This window comes from Oncorhynchus keta, chromosome 7 (assembly GCF_023373465.1).
Source record: "Oncorhynchus keta strain PuntledgeMale-10-30-2019 chromosome 7, Oket_V2, whole genome shotgun sequence".
In the NCBI taxonomy this organism is placed as follows: Eukaryota; Metazoa; Chordata; class Actinopteri; order Salmoniformes; family Salmonidae; genus Oncorhynchus; species Oncorhynchus keta.
The window spans coordinates 31,764,755-31,786,654 of NC_068427.1; the positions used below are offsets into that span (position 1 = coordinate 31,764,755).

The 21,900-nt window shown below is 41.9% G+C and overlaps 1 protein-coding gene and 2 long non-coding RNA genes across 4 annotated transcripts in view; 2 read left to right on the forward strand and 1 right to left on the reverse strand.

The window, feature by feature from the left end:
• The first annotated feature begins 34 nt into the window (after positions 1-34).
• On the forward strand, positions 35-4,271 carry LOC127931129 (uncharacterized). Its single transcript, XR_008139866.1, has 3 exons — positions 35-63; positions 169-232; positions 3,946-4,271. It is a non-coding gene; the product is annotated as an uncharacterized LOC127931129 (long non-coding RNA).
• A 1,505-nt stretch (positions 4,272-5,776) lies between these two features.
• Positions 5,777-21,900, forward strand: part of LOC118379980 (dual specificity calcium/calmodulin-dependent 3',5'-cyclic nucleotide phosphodiesterase 1A-like) — a 34,286-nt gene continuing 18,162 nt past the window's right edge. The window contains exons 1-13 of one of the 2 annotated variants that reach the window (XM_052522591.1): positions 5,778-6,046; positions 8,067-8,133; positions 8,716-8,832; positions 12,435-12,575; positions 12,730-12,830; positions 13,638-13,763; positions 17,033-17,134; positions 17,472-17,592; positions 17,866-17,947; positions 18,211-18,331; positions 18,638-18,831; positions 18,988-19,257; positions 19,613-19,812. In XM_052522591.1, coding sequence (XP_052378551.1) covers positions 5,919-6,046; positions 8,067-8,133; positions 8,716-8,832; positions 12,435-12,575; positions 12,730-12,830; positions 13,638-13,763; positions 17,033-17,134; positions 17,472-17,592; positions 17,866-17,947; positions 18,211-18,331; positions 18,638-18,831; positions 18,988-19,257; positions 19,613-19,668 — 1,626 coding nt within the window. In that variant the 5' untranslated portion in view covers positions 5,778-5,918 and the 3' untranslated portion in view covers positions 19,669-19,812. Of the gene's footprint in view, positions 6,047-8,066; positions 8,134-8,715; positions 8,833-12,434; positions 12,576-12,729; positions 12,831-13,637; positions 13,764-17,032; positions 17,135-17,471; positions 17,593-17,865; positions 17,948-18,210; positions 18,332-18,637; positions 18,832-18,987; positions 19,258-19,612; positions 19,813-21,900 lie in introns of those variants that run through there. The other variant, XM_052522592.1, reaches the window with a different exon arrangement.
• LOC127931128 (uncharacterized) lies at positions 8,843-10,676 on the reverse strand. Its single transcript, XR_008139865.1, has 3 exons — positions 10,354-10,676; positions 10,145-10,266; positions 8,843-10,058 (listed from the first exon to the last, which is right to left on the reverse strand). It is a non-coding gene; the product is annotated as an uncharacterized LOC127931128 (long non-coding RNA).

A 21,900-nucleotide genomic window follows, 5' to 3' on the forward strand; every position in this document is an offset into this window, starting at 1 on the left:
TATGGTAGGGTTATGAGGTATAGTATGGTAGGGTTGTGAGGTATAGTATGGTAGGGTTATGAGGTATAGTATGGTAGGGTTATGAGGTATAGTATGGTAGGGTTATGAGGTATGGTAGGGTTATGAGGTATAGTATGGTAGGGTTATGAGGTAATGTAGGGTTGTGAGGTATAGTATGGTAGGGTTATGAGATATAGTATGGTAGGGTTATGAGGTATGGTAGGGTTATGAGGTATAGTATGGTAGGGTTATGAGGTATAGTAGGGTTATGAGGTATGGCAGGGTTATGAGGTATAGTATTGTAGGATTATGAGGTATAGTATGGTAGGATTATGAGGTATGGTAGGGTTATGAGGTATGGTAGGGTTATGAGGTATAGTATGGTAGGGTTATGAGGTATAGTATGGTAGGGTTATGAGGTATGGTAGGGTTATGAGGTATGGTAGGGTTATGAGGTATAGTATGGTATGGTTATGAGGTATAGTATGGTAGGGTTATGGCGTACGGTAGGGTTATGATGTATAGTATGGTAGGGTTATGAGGTATAGTATGGTAGGGTTATGAGGTATAGTATGGTAGGGTTATGATGTATAGTATGGTAGGGTTATGAGGTATAGTAGGGTTACGAGGTATATTATGGTAGGGTTATGAGGTATAGTATGGTAGGGTTATGAGGTATAGTATGGTAGGGTTATGAGGTATAGTATGGTAGGGTTATGAGGTGTAGTATGGTAGGGTTATGAGGTATAGTATGGTAGGGTTATGAGGTATAGTATGGTAGGGTTGTGAGGTATGGTAGGGTTATGAGGTATAGTATGGTAGGGTTATGAGGTATAGTATGGTAGGGTTATGAGGTATAGTATGGTAGGGTTATGAGGTATGGTAGGGTTATGAGGTATAGTATGGTAGGGTTATGAGGTATAGTATGGTATGGTTATGAGGTATAGTATGATAGGGTTATGAGGTATGGTAGGGTTATGAGGTATAGTATGGTAGGGTTATGAGGTATAGTATGGTAGGGTTATGAGGTGTGGTAGGGTTATGAGGTATGGTAGGGTTATGAGGTATAGTATGTTAGGGTTATGAGGTATAGTATGGTAGGATTATGAGGTATGGTAGGGTTATGAGGTATGGTATGGTTATGAGGTATAGTATGGTATGGTTATGAGGTATATTATGGTAGGGTTATGGCGTACGGTAGGGTTATGATGTATAGTATGGTAGGGTTATGAGGTATAGTATGGTAGGGTTATGAGGTATAGTATGGTAGGGTTATGAGGTATAGTATGCTAGGGTTATGAGGTATAGTATGGTAGGGTTATGAGGTATAGTTTGGTATGGTTATGAGGTATAGTATGGTAGGGTTATGACGTATGGTAGGGTTATGAGGTATAGTATGGTAGGGTGATTAGGTATAGTATGGTAGGGTTATGAGGTATGGTAGGGTTATGAGGTATGGTAGGGTTATGAGGTATGGTAGGGTTATCAGGTATAGTATGGTAGGGTTATGACGTATGGTAGGGTTATGGGGTATAGTATGGTAGGGCTATGAGATATGGTAGGGTTATGAGGTATAGTATGGTAGGGTTATGAGGTATAGTATGGTAGGGTTATGATGTATAGTATGGTAGGGTTGTGAGGTATAGTATGGTAGGGTTATGAGGTATAGTATGGTAGGGTTATGAGGTATAGTAGGGTTATGAGGTATAGTATGGTAGGGTTATGAGGTATGGTAGGGTTGTGAGGTATAGTATGGTAGGGTTATGAGGTATAGTATGGTAGGGTTATGAGGTATAGTATGGTAGGGTTATGAGGTTTGGTAGGGTTGTGAGGTATAGTATGGTAGGGTTAGGAGGTATAGTATGGTAGGGTTATGAGGTATAGTATGGTAGGGTTATGAGGTATAGTATGGTAGGGTTATGAGGTGTAGTATGGTAGGGTTATGAGGTATAGTATGATAGGGTTATGAGGTATAGTATGGTAGGGTTGTGAGGTATGGTAGGGTTATGAGGTATAGTATGGTAGGGTTATGAGGTATAGTATGGTAGAGTTATGAGGTATAGTAGGGTTATAAGGTATAGTATGGTAGGGTTGTGAGGTATAGTATGGTAGGGTTATGAGGTATAGTATGGTAGGGTTATGAGGTATGGTAGGGTTATGAGGTATAGTATGGTAGGGTTATGAGGTATAGTAGGGTTATGAGGTATAGTATGGTAGGGTTATGAGGTATAGTATGGTAGGGTTATGAGGTATGTTAGGGTTGTGAGGTATAGTATGGTAGGGTTATGAGGTATAGTATGGTAGGGTTATGACGTATAGTATGGTAGGGTTATGAGGTATAGTATGGTAGGGTTATGAGGTATAGTATGCTAGGGTTATGAGGTGAGGTATGGTAGGGTTATGAGGTATGGTAGGGTTATGAAGTATGGTAGGGTTATGAGGTATAGTTTGGTATGGTTATGAGGTATAGTATGGTAGGGTTATGAGGTATAGTATGGTAGGGTGATGAGGTATAGTAGGGTTATGAGGTATATTATGGTAGGGTTATGAGGTATAGTATGGTAGGGTTATGAGGTATAGTATGGTAGGGTTATGAGGTATAGTATGGTAGGGTTATGATGGTATAGTATGGTAGGGTTATGAGGTATAGTATGGTAGGGTTATGAGGTATAGTATGGTAGGGTTATGAGGTGTAGTATGGAAGGGTTATGAGGTATAGTAGGGTTATAGAGGTATATTATGGTAGGGTTATGAGATATAGTATGGTAGGGTTATGAGGTATAGTATGGTAGGGTTATGAGGTATAGTATGGTAGGGTTATGAGGTATAGTATGGTAGGGTTATGAGGTATAGTAGGGTTATGAGGTATAGTATGGTAGGGTTGTGAGGTATAGTATGGTAGGGTTATGAGGTATAGTATGGTAGGGTTATGAGGTATAGTATGGTAGGGTTATGAGGTATGGTAGGGTTATGAGGTATAGTATGGTAGGGTTATGAGGTATAGTAGGGTTATGAGGTATAGTATGGTTATAAGGTATAGTATGGTAGGGTTGTGAGGTATAGTATGGTAGGGTTATGAGGTATAGTATGGTAGGGTTATGAGGTATGGTAGGGTTATGAGGTATAGTATGGTAGGGTTATGAGGTATGGTAGGGTTATGAGGTATAGTATGGTAGGGTTATGAGGTATAGTATGGTAGGGTTATGAGGTATGGTAGGGTTATGAGGTATAGTATGCTAGGGTTATGAGGTGAGGTATGGTAGGGTTATGAGGTATGGTAGGGTTATGAGGTATGGTAGGGTTATGAGGTATAGTTTGGTATGGTTATGAGGTATAGTATGGTAGGGTTATGAGGTATAGTATGGTAGGGTGATGGGGTATAGTATGGTAGGGTTATGAGGTATGGTAGGGTTATGAGGTATGGTAGGGTTATGAGGTATAGTATGGTAAGGTTATCAGGTATAGTATGGTATGGTTATGAGGTGTAGTATGGTAGGGTTATGAGGTATAGTAGGGTTATGAGGTATATTATGGTAGGGTTATGAGGTATAGTATGGTAGGGTTATGAGGTATAGTATGGTAGGGTTATGAGGTATAGTATGGTAGGGTTATGATGTGCAGAACGGTAGGGTTATGAGGTATAGTATGGTAGGGTTATGAGGTATAGTATGGTAGGGTTATGAGGTGTAGTATGGAAAGGTTATGAGGTATAGTAGGGTTATGAGGTATATTATGGTAGGGTTATGAGATATAGTATGGTAGGGTTATGAGGTATAGTATGGTAGGGTTATGAGGTATAGTATGGTAGGGTTATGAGGTATAGTATGGTAGGGTTATGAGGTATAGTAGGGTTATGAGGTATAGTATGGTAGGGTTGTGAGGTATAGTATGGTAGGGTTATGAGGTATAGTATGGTAGGGCTATGAGGTATGGTATGGTTATGAGGTATAGTATGGTAGGGTTATGAGGTAATGTAGGGTTGTGAGGTATAGTATGGTAGGGTTATGAGGTATAGTATGGTAGGGTTATGAGGTATGGTAGGGTTATGAGGTATAGTATGGTAGGGTTATGAGGTATAGTATGGTAGGGTTATGAGGTATGGTAGGGTTATGAGGTATGGTAGGGTTATGAGGTATGGTAGGGTTATGAGGTATAGTATGGTAGGGTTATGAGGTATAGTATGGTAGGGTTATGAGGTATGGTAGGGTTATGAGGTATAGTATGGTAGGGTTATGAGGTATAGTATGGTATGGTTATGAGGTACAGTATGATAGGGTTATGAGGTATGGTAGGGTTATGAGGTATAGTATGGTAGGATTATGAGGTGTGGTAGGGTAGGGTTATGAGGTATGGTAGGGTTATGAGGTATAGTATGGTAGGGTTATGAGGTGTGGTAGGGTTATGAGGTATGGTAGGGTTATGAGGTATAGTATGTTAGGGTTATGAGGTATAGTATGGTAGGATTATGAGGTATGGTAGGGTTATGAGGTATGGTAGGGTTATGATGTATAGTATGGTAGGGTTATGAGGTATAGTATGGTAGGGTTATGAGGTATAGTATGCTACGGTTATGAGGTATAGTATGGTAGGGTTATGAGGTATGGTAGGGTTATGAGGTATGGTAGGGTTATGAGATATAGTATGGTAGGGTTATGAGGTATAGTTTGGTATGGTTATGAGGTATAGTATGGTAGGGTTATGACATATGGTAGGGTTATGAGGTATAGTATGGTAGGGTGATGAGGTATAGTATGGTAGGGTTATGAGGTATGGTAGGGTTATGAGGTATGGTAGGGTTATCAGGTATAGTATGGTAGGGCTATGAGATATGGTAGGGTTATGAGGTATAGTATGGTAGGGTTATGAGGTATAGTATGGTAGGGTTATGATGTATAGTATGGTAGGGTTGTGAGGTATAGTATGGTAGGGTTATGAGGTATAGTATGGTAGGGTTATGAGGTATAGTATGGTAGGGTTATGAGGTATGGTAGGGTTGTGAGGTATAGTATGGTAGGGTTATGAGCTATAGTATGGTAGGGTTATGAGGTATGGTAGGGTTGTGAGGTATAGTATGGTAGGGTTATGAGGTATAGTATGGTTATGAGGTATGGTGGGGTTATGAGGTATGGTAGGGTTATGAGGTATAGTATGGTAGGGTTATGAGGTATAGTATGGTAGGATTGTGAGGTATAGTAGGGTTATGAGGTATGGTGGGGTTATGAGGTATGGTAGGGTTAAGAGGTATAGTATGGTAGGGTTATGAGGTATAGTATGGTAGGGTTATGAGGTATAGTATGGTAGGGTTATGAGGTATAGTATGGTAGGGTTATGAGGTATAGTATGGTAGGGTTATGAGGTTTAGTATGGTATGGTTATGAGGTATAGTATGGTAGGGCTATGAGATATGGTAGGGTTATGAGGTATAGTATGGTAGGGTTATGAGGTATAGTATGGTAGGGTTATGATGTATAGTATGGTAGGGTTGTGAGGTATAGTATGGTAGGGTTATGAAGTATAGTATGGTAGGGTTATGAGGTATAGTAGGGTTATGAGGTATAGTATGGTAGGGTTATGAGGTATAGTATGGTAGGGTTATGAGGTATAGTATGGTAGGGTTATGAGGTATGGTAGGGTTGTGAGGTATAGTATGATAGGGTTATGAGGTATAGTATGGTAGGGTTATGAGGTATAGTATGGTAGGGTTATGAGGTATAGTATGGTAGGGTTATGAGGTGTAGTATGATAGGGTTATGAGGTATAGTATGGTAGGGTTGTGAGGTATAGTATGGTGCTGATACATTTGTGTAATGTGTATTCTATGTGAGCCGGAGTGTGACTCTGTCCCTTGATGTCCCCCTACCAGGCGTCTTCTAGACACTGAGGATGAGCTCAGTGACATCCAGGCGGACTCTGTGCCCATGGAGGTGCGTGATTGGCTGGCCTCAACCTTCACCAGGAAGATGGGCGTGGTCAGGAGACGACCCGAGGAGAAACCACGGTTCAGGAGCATTGTCCATGCCGTGCAGGCTGGCATCTTCGTCGAGAGGTACACACGCACGCAAACACACACACACACACACACACACACACACAGACACACACACACACCCACTCTTTTTCGTTGAGAGATTGTACTTTCATGAGGCATGGGGAAATAACCCTATAAGAGAATTATAGTAGGCTATTGATATGGATAAGTATGCAGAGACATGTACAGATAAGTACAAAAACAACATACCATCAGACCATCAACACTTATTCCAAGCTCCTATGAATGACTTCAGAGGTAGTGTTGTTTCTTAAAAGGAAAACGCAACTGTCATTCTGCCTTTCAATAGAAAATGGTTATTATTCAAAACCTGGGCACAAACAGACATGGTGGCTTTCAGTTGTGGTGTTGCTCTTAGAAAGAACAACAGACATTCTGCCAGTAATAGAAATGGACATTAGTGAAATGTGCGTAAAATTTCTTGAGCATAATTGCCTACTTACATTGGGCACCAACATGAATATGTAAACATAATATTCAGCAACGCGTCTCAATCTCCTCGAGCTGCTGGTAGGGCCTGTGTCTCACTCTTATTCCCATGGCAACTACTCGGATATTTCAGTGTGCCATAGACACCTGTTGGAAACAATCCTCTACATCTTTATTTCCTGAAGCTGAATATTACAAAATGAAAGGCACAATGCAGGTATTTGAGATTTCATGCTCAGTTCGACAGTTGGAATTTTTATTTCTTAGTTTATTTCTCAAATTCGTCAAACTAAATAGGTTAATGCTTAATGTGTTTTGATGGGTTCTTCTTTAGTGACCAACAGTATAATTTGAGTTATAAAATGTGTGTTGTAATTCCACATGTTAAGAATGTTGTAAGATCTGTTGTTACATATAAAGTATGTTTGTCAGACAGTGTGATCTCTTCAGCCCGGATTATCCCGTGAAAAACTAACAGGTCTGTGATTACAAACACTCTCAGAGAAGAGGAGAGAGGAGAATACAGTCAAAGCCCAGCCTGCCAGATTCTTCTTCTCTTTTATTAACTACATGTAGGATGAGTTCCAAATTGTACCCTATTCCCTCTATAGTGCACAACTTTTGACCATTACCCGTAGAGAATAGTGTGCTATTTGGGACGCATCCCTCTTCTCTTAAATTAGCTACACACTTGAAGAACAGAGTGAACTTGGCTGGATTCCGACATGTCACACCTTTCTTTGTTGCTGTTTCCACAGCCCAGTCTTTCTTTGTTGCTGTTTCCACAGCCCAGTCTTTCTTTGTTGCTGTTTCCACAGCCCAGTCTTTCTTTGTTGCTGTTTCCACAGCCCAGTCTTTCTTTGTTGCTGTTTCCACAGCCCAGTCTTTCTTTGTTGCTGTTTCCACAGCCCAGTCTTTCTTTGTTGCTGTTTCCACAGCCCAGTCTTTCTTTGTTGTGTTTCCACAGCCCAGTCTTTCTTTGTTGCTGTTTCCACAGCCCAGTCTTTCTTTGTTGCTGTTTCCACAGCCCAGTCTTTCTTTGTTGCTGTTTCCACAGCCCAGTCTTTCTTTGTTGTGTTTCCACAGCCCAGTCTTTCTTTGTTGCTGTTTCCACAGCCCAGTCTTTCTTTGTTGCTGTTTCCACAGCCCAGTCTTTCTTTGGCCTTATTTATTAGTCCTGTCTCATCCCACCCCACACCCCTTTCAACACCCAGCCTTTGGCCGGTCCAAAAGTATTTTATCTACAAAGAATGCCTTCTCAAAAGCCTTGCTGCCTTTTAGTTAAAAAAAAATGTAATTACTGTTGCTCCCACCATTACTGGTTATGGTTGAACATGGAGGTATTGTGTCTTTATGTGACTGTAGCATTTTGATACCATAAAAGGATGTATACAATTGAAATCATCAGCCGCTGTTTGTTGTCCCTGTGTTTTCTATGTATACAAAGTACATGTACACGAGCTGCCACAGCAGGCAAAACTGACTTTAAATTAAATCATTACAACCACTAATTATTCTAGCATTATTTCAACCCATTTTATTGCAATTATTTTGTCTAACTACCTAATGATTGTGTATCTGTCTTCAGGATGTACAGACGGACGTCTAACATGGCTGGGCTGACGTACCCTCCAGCTGCCATCGCTGTTTTGAAGGTGCTTGATACTGTACATCGTATTACCATTACTATGCCTACTATACAGTAGGGTAGGCAGCTAGATTCAGCCTGATTTTTGTCAGAGCAGATTGTCGTGGGCTGAAGTATAATTTTAATTAAATGTTTAACACTACAAATTTAGCATGAGTATGCTCAAAAAGAGATTGAATCTTAAAATATTATAATAACAATCACTTCATACTTTGATTACGCTGAGACATGATCACGTCTTTCTTTTTACATGTGGGTATATTTGGGAACGGATTTCCTCAATTACAAGGATTTTAGCTGAATTCCTCCTGATTTTACATACTTTTTTGAGATGGGAATGATGCCATTTTAAAACATTACAGGGATAATAAACTGTGTCATATCATTCATAATGATACAGAATACAGGCTTTATTACAGCTGTACAATATGTACCTGACTTTATCATAACACCATCCTATTCTGAAATCCATAGAGATGATAAAATGTGTTATTGTGTATAAGTAATATGTTTTATTTTATAGTACCCAATGTATGTTCTATTTAATTCTGTGCTGTCATCATCCCTACCATCATCTGATTGTTTACAGGATGTAGATAAATGGTCCTTTGATGTGTTTGCGCTCCACGAGGCCAGCAGTGAACACGCATTGAAGTTCCTGGTGTACGAACTGCTCACCCGCTATGATCTGATCAACCGCTTCAGGGTTAGTCTTTCTTCAGTCTCTCTCTTGATCATTAACGTCAGGGTCTGTGTGTGTGAGTGCATCTATCTCTGTGTGTGTGAGTGCATCTATCTCTGTGTGTGTGAGTGCATCTATCTCTGTGTGTGAGTGCATCTATCTATGTGTGTGAGTACATCTATCTGTGTGTGTGAGTACATCTATCTGTGTGTGTGAGTGATTGAACAGATGTTTTGTAAACTTTTAAACCAGTAATTCTGAAAGTAACGCTCAAGAGCCAAAAAGGGTCCCTGAAATGTGTGTGTATGTGTGTGTGTGTGTGGGTCTGTTTGTGAGTGCATGCATGTGTGGGTATTGTGTGTGTGTGGGTCTGTTTGTGAGTGCATGCATGCGTGGGTATTGTGTGTGTGTGGGTCTGTTTGTGAGTGCATGCATGCGTGGGTATTGTGTGTGTGTGTGTCTCCCTCTGTCGTCTGTTCTGCACCACAGGCCTCTGGGTGCCTCGTGAAGACATCATTTAGCACTCCAACCTCACACTGTTCTGTTCTTTGTCCTCATCTCTTTGTCTGGTTTTAGATGAGAGTTTGTACACGTCCTCTGTTAGATGAGTGGTGAGAATATCACCGACACTTACTGTGCTTTGATCCCAATTTGAGGATAATCTTTTCATTAATATGATCATATGGTTGGACTTTACTTGAACGCTCTGTCATAAGGACTACATAACACTATATGACATAACTAAGAGCAGGGCCCAGAACACACAGCAGGGCTTGAGGCATGTAGTAATCTTATGTAGCCGTAATGTGTTACAGATCATACAACAGTGACCCTCTATTCAAAGTCATATGGTTTGTAGCCCCACCTTGTGAATCCATCAATATCCGACCTATACATATTTACACTTCTGCCACTTCAGCCCTGTCACCTACAGATAGTCACCTATAGATACGTCGTGTTCCACTGCTCAGACGTTGCATGGACTGTGCCGTCGGGCACCAGATTGCTGTAACATATGATGTGGTAAACTGATATAAAATACCTATCCAGGTGTTGTAAGATATGGCATGTGTCAGCAAAAAATATCTGGGCAGAGGAACAGGACCTTAGTCACCCATAGATAGTCACCTACAGATAGTTGCCTACTATATATATAGTCACCTACAGATAGTCTCCCATATATAGTCACCTACAGATAGTTGCCTACTATATATATAGTCACCTACAGATAGTCACCCATAGATAGTCACCTACAGATAGTTGCCTACTATATATATAGTCACCTACAGATAGTCACCCATAGATAGTCACCTACAGATAGTTGATAGATAGTCACCTACAGATAGTTGCCTACTATATATATAGTCACCTACAGATAGTCACCCATAGATAGTCACCTACAGATAGTTGCCTACTATATATATAGTCACCTACAGATAGTCACCCATAGATAGTCACCTACAGATAGTTGCCTACTATATATATAGTCACCTACAGATAGATAGTCAGATGGTCATCCATAGATAGTCACCCATAGATAGTCACCTACAGATAGTTGCCTACTATATATATAGTCACCTACAGATAGTCACCCATAGATAGTCACCTACAGATAGTTGCCTACTATATATATAGTCACCTACAGATAGTCACCCATAGATAGTCACCTACAGATAGTTGCCTACTATATATATAGTCACCTACAGATAGTCACCCATAGATAGTCACCTACAGATAGTTGCCTACTATATATATAGTCACCTACAGATAGTCACCCATAGATAGTCACCTACAGATAGTTGCCTACTATATATATAGTCACCTACAGATAGTCACCCATAGATAGTCACCTACAAATAGTCGCCTACTGTATATATAGTCACCTATAGATAGTCACCCATAGATAGTCGCCTACAGATGGTCATCCATAGATGGTCACCTACAGACACCTACTGTATATAGTCACCTACAGATAGTCACCTACTGTATATAGTCACCTACTGTATATAGTCACCTACTGTATATAGTCACCTACAGATAGTCCCCAACAGATTGTCTTCTAATGATAGTCACCCATAGATAATCACCTACAGATAGTCACCCATAGATAGTTGCCTACAGATAGTCACCCATAGATAGTTGCCTACAGATAGTCACCCATAGATAGTTGCCTACAGATAGTCACCCATAGATAGTTGCCTACAGATAGTCACCCATAGATAGTTGCCTACAGATAGTCACCCATAGATAGTTGCCTACAGATAGTCACCCATAGATAGTTGCCTACAGATAGTCACCCATAGATAGTTGCCTACAGATAGTCACCCAAAGATAGTCGCCTACGGATAGTGGGTTTAGGAAGAGCAGTGTTCTGGGCCGTGCTCTGCTCTTAGTCTGATTAAGCAATAGAAGTTAATCTTGCACACAAGCTACAGTACATGTACACGAAGCTCCCACACGTGTATCTCTTTATCTCTCCAGCTTCATTGTAGAAAAGCTAACTCCCGCACACAACAATTTGAACAATAAACAACTTGCAGATGTACATTTACATTTACATTTAAGTCATTTAGCAGACGCTCTTATAATACAGTATATTGCAGGAGTGTGCATGAGTTACATTTTCTGTAATGAAGTCGGTGATGTGCGTGATAACATTTCACTTCTGTCTCTCCAGTTGCCTGGAACTCACTGTGTTAGTGGTTGTCTGTGGTGAAACTGGCCCTCCATGACCCAGCACAGAGCCAATCACCTTCTAGTTGTTCATCTAGCTGAAACTTTGAGCTCTGGCTTCTGTTTCTGTCTTTTCAAAATTGTGATCTTTGATTAAAAGACAGAATATACTTGATTTTTACAATTATTTTGGTGGTGGAGTGCATCCCATCTTTACAATTTATCAGGCAGACCTAGCCTCCCTGTTCTAACTCAGATACCAGTGTCTTAACCTCTCTGTTCTAACCCAGATACCAGTGTCTTAACCTCTCTGTTCTAACCCAGATACCAGTGTCTTAACCTCTCTGTTCTAACCCAGAAACCAGTGTCTTACCCTCTCTGTTCTAACCCAGATACCAGTGTCAATTCTGGTGTCTTAACCTCCCTGTTCTAACCCAGATACCAGTGTCATCTCTGGTATCATAACCTCCCTGTTCTAACCCAGATACCAGTGTCTTAACCTCCCTGTTCTAACCCAGATACCAGTGTCTTAACCTCTCTGTTCTTACCCAGATACCAGTGTCATCTCTGGTGTCTTAACCTCCCTGTTCTAAACCAGATACCAGTGTCATCTCTGGTGTCTTAACCTCCCTGTTCTAAACCAGATACCAGTGTCTTAACCTCTCTGTTCTAACCCAGATACCAGTGTCATCTCTGGTGTCATAACCTCACTGTTCAGATACCAGTGTTATCTTTTTTTAACTAGGCAAGTCAGTTAATAACAAATTCTTATGTTCAATGACAGCTTAGGAAAAGTGGGTTAATGGCCTAAAAGTGGGTTAATGGCCTTATTCAGGGGCAGAACGACAGATTTTTACCTTGTCAGCTCAGGGATTTGATCTTGCAACATTTCGGTTACTAGTCTAATGCTCTAACCACTAGGCTACCTGTCTTAACCTCCCTGTCTTCTCCAGATTCCAGTTTCATCTCTGGTGACCTTCGTAGAGGCTCTAGAGGTGGGCTACAGTAAACACAGAAACCCCTACCACAACCTCATCCACGCTGCTGACGTCACACAGACAGCACACTATCTGATGCTCCACACTGGCATTATGGTGAGAATTATCCCCCAGCATCATACACAAATCAAAGGACAGGTTCTGACTATGTTTCTTGTTCTCTCTCTCTCTCTCTCTCTCTCTCTCTCTCTCTCTCTCTCTCTCCCTCCCTCTCTCCCTCTCTCCCTCTCTCCCTCCCTCCCTCCCTCAGCACTGGCTCACTGAACTGGACATTCTAGCCATGGTGTTTGCTGCAGCTATCCATGACTTTGAACACACTGGGACAACCAACAACTTTCACATTCAGACCAGGTGAGTGTGTCCGTATTCTTCAGTCAGTAGATATTTTAATTTCTAAGCCACTGTACCACTGATAGTAATTGACCTAATAGACTGATTGATGACTCAACGATAATTACTTATTGCCATTTCCATTAATTCCATCCTATCAATACCAATGTTAAACTGAAGATGTCCTTGTATTGTACTTTTAGTATACCATTTGCCTCCCAGACAGACAGTGCAGTCAGTCTGACCCTGACTAATGAATGCCAATGGTAGCCTGAAGAAAGGAACATGGCCGTATAAAGAACCCATTTAAGTGAAGGCACCCATTTAAACAACCCATTAAAGTGAAGTGCACAATAAGAATAATTCATATTGCCTCATTGACCTCAGTGATAACAAGGGATTGCAACGAAAGAGAGACAGAGTGAGAATGTGTGAGGGAGGGAGAGATTAAACCCTTCACTTAGTTTAAACGTCTGCATGGCTTTCTAGTCTAATGACAAAGATCAGAAAGGACTCTGGCCCTTTAGACATGAGGGTTGTTGTGTGGTGAGATGGAATATGAAGGTATTGTTCAAACTCCCCTTCTGTGATTATGTGTTCTAAAATCGCTACCATCTCGAGTCGCTACCATCGCTTTCATAATCACTATCGTCATTTCAAAACTGGTCGGAATGAGTTCCGCTTCAACCAGTTTTGCCCACTGGGGTAGTGTTTCCATACAAGTTGGCTACCTGGTAAAGTTATCCAGTCTGGGAAGCCCCATGTGGCACAATGAATAATCACACCTTCTCTTCCCTCTTCTTCTGCTTCTTCTCTTCCTCTCTCCAGGTCAGAGGTGGCCATCCTGTACAATGACCGGTCAGTCCTGGAGAACCACCATGTCAGTGCTGCCTACAGACTTATGCAAGAAGATGAGATGAACATACTGGTCAACCTGTCAAAAGATGACTGGCGGTGAGTTAAGAAAGACTCCTCAGATCCTCAAGCTTTGGGGTTTTAAGCTGGATATCTGTAAAGCACTTAGTGACAACTGCGGATGTAAAAAGGGCTTTATAAAATGCATTTGATGAATTAATTGAGATCAACATTTCAAAGAACGAAGGGGCAAGAACTGTAACATAACCTGGATACTTGCCTCGATTCTAGGTTTGGATACAAATGTGGTGTGGTGTATTTCAATGCAAGACTATTATATAACCTGGATGACAGAGTGAATATGTTACATTCAATCAATCAATCAAACTACATGACCAAAAGTATGTGGACATCTACTCATCTCATTCCAAAATAATGGGCATTAATGTGGAGTTGGTCCCCTTATTGCTGCTATAACAGCATCCACTCTTCTGGGAAGGCTTTCCACTAGATGTTGGAACATTGCTGCAGGGACTTGATTCCATTCAGTCACACAAGCATTAGTGAGGTCAGGCACTGATGTTGAGCGATTAGGCCTGGCTCACAATTCCAATTCATCCTAAAGGTGTTCAATGGGGCTGAGGTCGGGGCTCTGTTCAGGCCAGTGAAGATCTCGACAAACCATTTCTGTATGGACCTCACTTTGTGCACAGGGGCATTGTCATGCTGAGACAGGAAAGGGCTTTCCCTAGAATTGACTACAATGTCATTGTATGCTGTAGCATTGAGATGATCCTTTGCTGAAACTAAGGGGCCTGGCCTGAACCATGAAAAACTGCCCCAGGCCATTATTCCTAATCCACCAAACTTCACATTTGGCACAATGCATTCAGGGAGGTACAGATTCTAAATATTTTTTATTGTGAAACAAACAGGAAACAGCACAAAAAAAAAACCAAAGTCAACACTTTGTGGAGCTACCATTTGTAGCAATTAAAGCTGCAACACTCTTGGGTTATGTCTCTATAAACTTGGCACATCTAGCCACTGGGATTTTTGCCCATTCTTCAAGGTTAAACTGCTTCAGCTCCTTCAAGTTGGATGGGATCCGCTGGTGTACAGCAATCTTTAAGTCATACCACAGATTCCCAATTGGATTGAGGTCTGGGCTTTGACTAGGCCATTCCAGGACATTTAAATGTTTCCCCTTAAACCACTCAAGTGTTGCTTTAGCAGTGTGCTTAGGGTCATTGTCCTGCTGGAAGGTGAACCTCCGTCCCACTTTCTGGAAGACTGAAACAGGTTTCCTGACCAGTTTCCCTGTCCAAGCCGATGAAAAACATCCCCACAGCATGATGCTGCCACCACCATGCTTCACTGCGGGGATGGTGTTCTCAGGGTGATGGGAGGTGTTGGGTTTGTGCCAGATGTGTTTTCAATAATTGCCAAAAAGCTACATTTGACCAGAGTACCTTCTTCCATATTGTGGGGGAGTCTCCCACATGCCTTTTGGCGAACACCAAATGTGTTTTCTTATTTTTCTCTTTAAGCGATGGCTTTTTTTCTGGCCACTCTTCCATAAAGCCCAGCTCTGTGTAGTGTACCGTTTAAAGTGGTCCTATGGACAGATACTCCAATCTCCGCTGTGGAGCTTTGCAGCTCCTTCAGGGTTATCTGTGGTCTCTTTATTGCCTCTCTGATGAATGCCCTCCTTGCCTGGTCCATGAGTTTTGGTGGGCGGCCCTCTCTTGACAGGTTTGTTGTGGCCATATTCTTTCCATTTTTTCATTATTTAATTAATGGTGCTCCATGGGATGTTCATCTGTACTTCTCCACAACTTTGTCCCTGACCTGTATGTAGCACTCCTTGGTCTTCGTGGTGCCGCTTGCTTGGTGGTGCCACTTGCTAAGTGGTGTTGCAGACTCTGGGGCCTTTCAGAACAGGTGTATATATACTGACACCATGGGACACTAAGATTGCACACAGGTGGACTTTATTTAACTAATTACATGTATGTGACTTCTGAAGGTAATTGATTGCACCAGATCTTATTTAGGGGCTTCATAGCAAAGGGGGTGAATACATACAGTACATGCACCCCTTTTCCATTCTTTTTTTAATTTCACTTCACCAATTTGGACTATTTTGTGTATGTCCATTACATACATCCAAATAAAAATACATTTAAATGACAGGTTGTAATGCAACAAAACAAGACTAACGCCAAGGGGGATGAATACTTTTTCAAGGAATTTTAGCGTTCTCCTGGCATCCGCCAAACCCAGTTTAGTCTGTCGGACTGCAAGATGGTGAAGCGTGATTCATCACTCCAGGGAACGCGCTTCAGAACTTAGCGACCCCATTCTGTGAGCTTTGTGGTCTACCACTTCGCGGCTGAGCCGTTGTTGCTCCTAGAAGTTTTCACTTCACATTAACAGCACTTACAGTTGACCGGGGCAGCTCTAGCAGGGCAGACATTTGACGAACTGACTTGTTGGAAAGGTGGCATCCTATGACTGTGCCATGTTGAAAGTCACTGAGCTCTTCAGTAAGGCTGCAACATTCCATTCTACTGCCAATGTTTGTCTATGGAGATTGCATTGCTGTGTGTTCAATTGTGTACACCTGTCAGCAACAGTTGTGGCTGAAATAGCAGAATCCACACATTTGAAGGGGTGTCCACATACCTTTGTATAGGTACTGTATTTATAAAGCCCTTTTAACATCAGCAGTTGTCACAAAGTGCTTATACAGAAACCCAGCCTAAAACACCAATGAGCAAGCGATGCAAATGTAGAAGCATGGTGGCTAGTAAAAACTCCCTGGAAATGCAGGAACCTAGGAAGAAACCTGGAGAGAAACCAGGCTCTAAGGGGTGGTCAGTCATCTTCTGGCTGTGATTCAGTGATTATGGAAAGTTCCACAGCTCACTCCGATCAGTAGGTACTGTATAGAAATGCTATGCTAATGACTGGGGTTTGTCGTGAAGAAGCGGTGCTAGACATCACCATGTGTTCTTGTCCTTGAGAATCCAAGAACAGCTGGAGTGGCTAGGTGGAAACTGACCCTGTTCTCCTGTGTTTGTTTCCAGAGAGCTACGGATCCTGATGATTGAGATAGTAATAAGTACAGACATGTCCTGCCATTTCTCTTTCACCTAACTCTAACCTGTCTGTCTGTCAGAGAACTGCGGACTCTGGTGATTGAGATGGTGATGAGTACAGACATGTCCTGCCATTTCTCTTTCACCTAACTCTAACCTGTCTGTCTGTCAGAGAACTGCGGACTCTGGTGATTGAGATGGTGATGAGTACAGACATGTCCTGCCATTTCTCTTTCACCTAACTCTAACCTGTCTGTCTGTCAGAGAACTGCGGACTCTGGTGATTGAGATGGTGATGAGTACAGACATGTCCTGCCATTTCCAGCAGATCAAAACCATGAGGAACGCCCTGCAGCAGCCCGAGGGGTGAGTGGACTGTCTCTGGACCCTGACCTATGACCCCTGAACCCTTAGCCCCCACCGCTAAACCCTAACGTCTAACCTATAGCCCCAGCTCTCTGGACCATGCCTTTCATCTTGATCCTTTATGTGTCCCTGTATGATATCTGTGTGTGTGTGTGTGCGCCCGCCCGTCCGTCCGTCTGTCTGTCTTGAGTGTATCTGATGTACTGTTGTCTGTGTGGTTGATTGACCGAGTAGACCAGGCTAAAGCCCTACTGTATCTCTGATGCTGCCTGGCTGTCTGTCTTAGTGTATCAGTGTATATGTATTTGTGTTAGATGATGTACTGTTGTTTCTACAGAGTAGACAAGGCTAAAGCCCTATCTCTGATGCTGCATGCAGCTGACATCAGCCACCCAGCCAAGGCCTGGAAGCTGCACTACCGATGGACACAAGCCCTGATGGAGGAGTTCTTCAGACAGGTACAGTACCAACAACGTCCTACCCTACAGTCCCTGACAGATACCATGGGAGAGGGAAACTTGACCACTGTATTATGTATGTACCCTGTATTGCTAAGGATATGGGATACCATTCCAATAGCTTTAGGAATATCTTCACTTGGATCAACTGGATATGTTACATTGAGCATTATGGGTATTGTAGTGAATCATGTTACATTATACAGTAGAGCCGCTCCTGCCATTCTGCATTGATATGGTTCTAAAGGCTGGTATTGTTGTTGTTTCTTACAGGGCGATAAGGAGGTTGAGTTAGGGCTGCCATTCTCCCCTCTGTGTGATCGTAAAGCTACCATGATTGCCCAGTCACAAATAGGTGAGCATCACATCCTGTTATTGCCCCCCATGTGAGCTGTTTCATACAGGTCTGAAGGGTTTGTGTACTCAGACAGGCCATAGCGCAAATGCGCCACCATGTGGACATTTGAGATATTATCAGATATTTTTCCCTTGCTACGATAAGGCATGGGAATCTTCACTGTCTGTCATCATAAATTACATTTGCTGTAACATCACACACTGTTTTTTCTCCTGTTTCTCTGAAAAGTACAATCATCAGTTTCTCTGTCTGTCTCCCAGGGTTCATTGACTTCATAGTAGAACCCACATTCTCTGTGTTGGTGGACACGACAGAGAAGATCATTACACCTCTCATAGAGGATACCTTAAAGTCACACGACACTGGTGTCCGCAGGTCAAGGTGAGACACATTCCCATTATTATAAACTCTGGAAAATCCCAGTTTTCCCAGATTAGCATCTCTGACGTATTCAAAATGCCTACCAGTATCACCAGTACCACTCACACTCAGAATTTCTCTGTCTTCTATCTCTATGATCGTTCTAAGCTGTGGAATAAGCAACCAAGTATTACTGCAGTGTTTTCTGTTCTATATCATATGTCCATATTAGGACCGCCACACAAAGAGTTGGTGTCATTGTCACTCTGACTTACGGCATGGACATAATTTGACAGAGTTTCTGTTGTAAGTTGCTTGTTGGTTCAGTTTGACAGGTAGTGGGTCAGTGACGGTGGTGGAGTCAGTCCAGAGACACAGTGGTCGAGGGTCCAGCCAGGGGGTTGACCAGGGGCTCACTACAGACTATAGCCTGGCTGGCATTGACCTGAAACGGGTCAGACACACACTGGCAGAGGTCATCCAACACAACAAAGACAGATGGAAGGAGCTCTCTGTACAAGGTATAGTTGTTGTTGCTCTTCTTCCTTTTTTTTCTTTGTCTTCTTCAATCACCTGAATACCTATCCTTCTTTGTGTTTTATGTTCTTGCCATTGTCAGAAGACGATGACATGACATTACAGGTTCATTCCTGTTGCTTGTGTTCTCGTTTCTTCAGAGTTGGCGAGGAAAGAGCAAGCTGAGTTGACTTCTGACCCAGAGGAGGAGTCCTTGATGAACACAGAGGTTACGTTGACTCACACCAGCCCTGAGAGACACAGCCAGGAGCTTAAATCAGAGCCCTTCATTGAACTGATGAACAACACAAACACAAACTCCAATAACTCTTCCCAGGAGGACTCAGAGCTGGACCACAGGCCTCTGTCACCGTCTGAGGATAAAGAGACAACACATGGTTCCATCTCTCCTGAACACCTACCATGGAACGGTAGGAATGCTAGCTAGCGATTATGATATGATACGATATATGATATACGATAGAATGTACAATACAACAATGCAACATAATGTAGTGCAACGTAACATAACGCAACACAACAACATGCAATGCAATACAACACAGCACAATAGCACAGTGAAACCAACAGTCATGCCTTTTAACAATGCTGTTGCCCTGTCAGTAAGCTATAGCTATGTGGTATTTTTCTCGTTTCTATAATTGTGTTGTCAGTTACAGCCATCTGTGACCAAGTGTCGAAGAAATAGATAGCTGCCGAGTGGAGGGTTGTCAAGGTTACAGCTGAGTGACGCTGTGTTGTCATGGTAACTGTTGTTGCTTGCAGGAGAAGGCCCTGAGCCAGTCCTTGAGCATGGGGAGGAGTCTCTTCAGAGCCCTTGATTTTGATAGGCTACCCAACAACACTGCCACTTCCTGATTCAACAGGCATTATATTTGTTTGTTTTTTTATTGTAAATTTGTTCTGATTCATTTTATTGTTATTTATTAAAGATAGGGGTCTTCATGCTCCACTTTTCACCGGAAGTGGTTTTTGTCTATTTTCATTCAGTCTTTATGGTCTATTTATCTGTCTATTTTCCTTCGGTCTTTTAGATGGGTTTGCACCGTACACACTCACTATATTATACTGCAAGCGTAAGAAAGGACGATCACGATAGTGTTCTCTGTTGACATACACAGATTTGACTCTTGACCAGGACTGGGCAAAGGCTGGCCCGGGGGCCGTATGCAGCCCGCGACCTGATTCAATACGGGCCGGGGAATCATGCTCAGATCACATAAAGAATTTGTGATAGTAAAGTTTTGAAGAACATAATTGTTGTTCAAATTTAAAGCCCAATGAATACTGAACTTTCTGTAATGATTTAACTTCCACCGCTTGTGGGACATTTATTTTGAAGGATCGTATAAATAACAACTGTACGAGGACCGACAGTGACTGACAGGATGACACACATGTCACAGTTACAAATAGTAGCTAGCTAGAAATTGCGCAAAGAGGAGTTTTTCAAAGAAAAGGAAAGTAGACAATGAATGTAGGGCATTCCAGCTAGAGTGTACATTTAAATATTTCTTTATTGAGGTATCAGGGAAAGCTGTGTGCTTATTGTGCAAAGAAAACATCACTGTCTTGAAAGACTACAACTTGACCCGACACTTCCAGATGAAGCATGCAGAGAAACATAGGAATATGTCTTCTGAGCAGAGGACAAGTGCATCAAAAGAGTTGCTTTCTCAGTTGCAAAAGCAGCAAGGACTTTTCACAAAGCTGCATTCAGCAAATGACAGAATTGTAAGAGCTAGCCACGTACTGTCCCACAAAAATGCTAAACATAGCAAGCCATTCGCGGAGGCCAAATTCATTAAAGAATGTTTCATTGACTCTGCAGCAATACTTTGCCCCGACAAGAAAGAAATGTTTGAAAATGTTTCCCTGTCAAGACGAACAGTGACACGGCGTGTTGAGGACATCGCAGAGAATGGTAAAGGATTTCACCTATTTCTCCTTGGCCCTGGATGAGAGCAGTGATGCACGTGACACGGAGCAGTTGTTAATATTCTTACGAGGCAGAAGCCCAGATTTTGAAATGACAGAGGAGCTTGCTTCAGTGCAGTCAACGAAGAGCACAACCACAGGGAAATATTTATTGGAGGAGGTTACTAAGTGTGTGGGACTGAGTTTTGAAAAGTTATCCAGTGTGACCACTGATGGGTGCCCAAACTTGACAGGAAAAAAATGGATACAAGATCATGTATCAAGAGTTGAACCCAGATCATTTTTTTCCCCCTGCATTGCATTATTCATCAGGAGGTGCTCTGTAAATGTTTTCTGAAAATGAGCCATGCTGTGGATACAGTGAAGACTGTTATTTTATCAAATCAATTCTCTGTAATTATTATTACGTGATTAAACTAATCATGTTAATGTAATTAACTAGGAAGTTGGGGCACCAAGGAAAATCTTCAGATTACAAAGTTATAATTTTCCTAATATAATTCTTCAGATATTTTAATATCTGATCAATTAGTCTTCTAATTAATTAATTATTCTTTAACTCACGTTAGTCTCATTCCAAACGTCGTACATTGTTGGTTATCTGCACGGACCCAGCCTTTACTATGAATCATCCATACATCAATTGTCTTAATCATTAATTTACTAACTAACTAAATAATCACAGAAATGCACAAACAAACAAACAGTAGATATGGTTACAAGGAAATTATAGGGGATGTTCCCTAGTGGGCTCAGCCAACTTGACAGCTTGGTGGACAAAGGGAAGAGGGTGAAAGAGAAGGGTGGGAATTACAAAAGAGTCACTCCACAGTTGATAATTATATTAAATGAAATGCTAATCCTTTGCACATGAACGCTCACTCATTCGGGAATAATTGCAATCAATATATATTTACGCCCATTGTGTCGTCGTGATCTCTGTTGGAATCATCAGTCCTTCTGTTGGAACGTTCATCCGAGCGTCTCTCTGCTTCCCTGGAATCTTTCGTGGTTAGAATGGATACTTCAGAGTACCATTCAGAAATGTTCTTATAGATTAGATGTTTCGGCGGTTGTCGGTCTTCTCATCCCATGGTACATAATTTCTAGCTGCA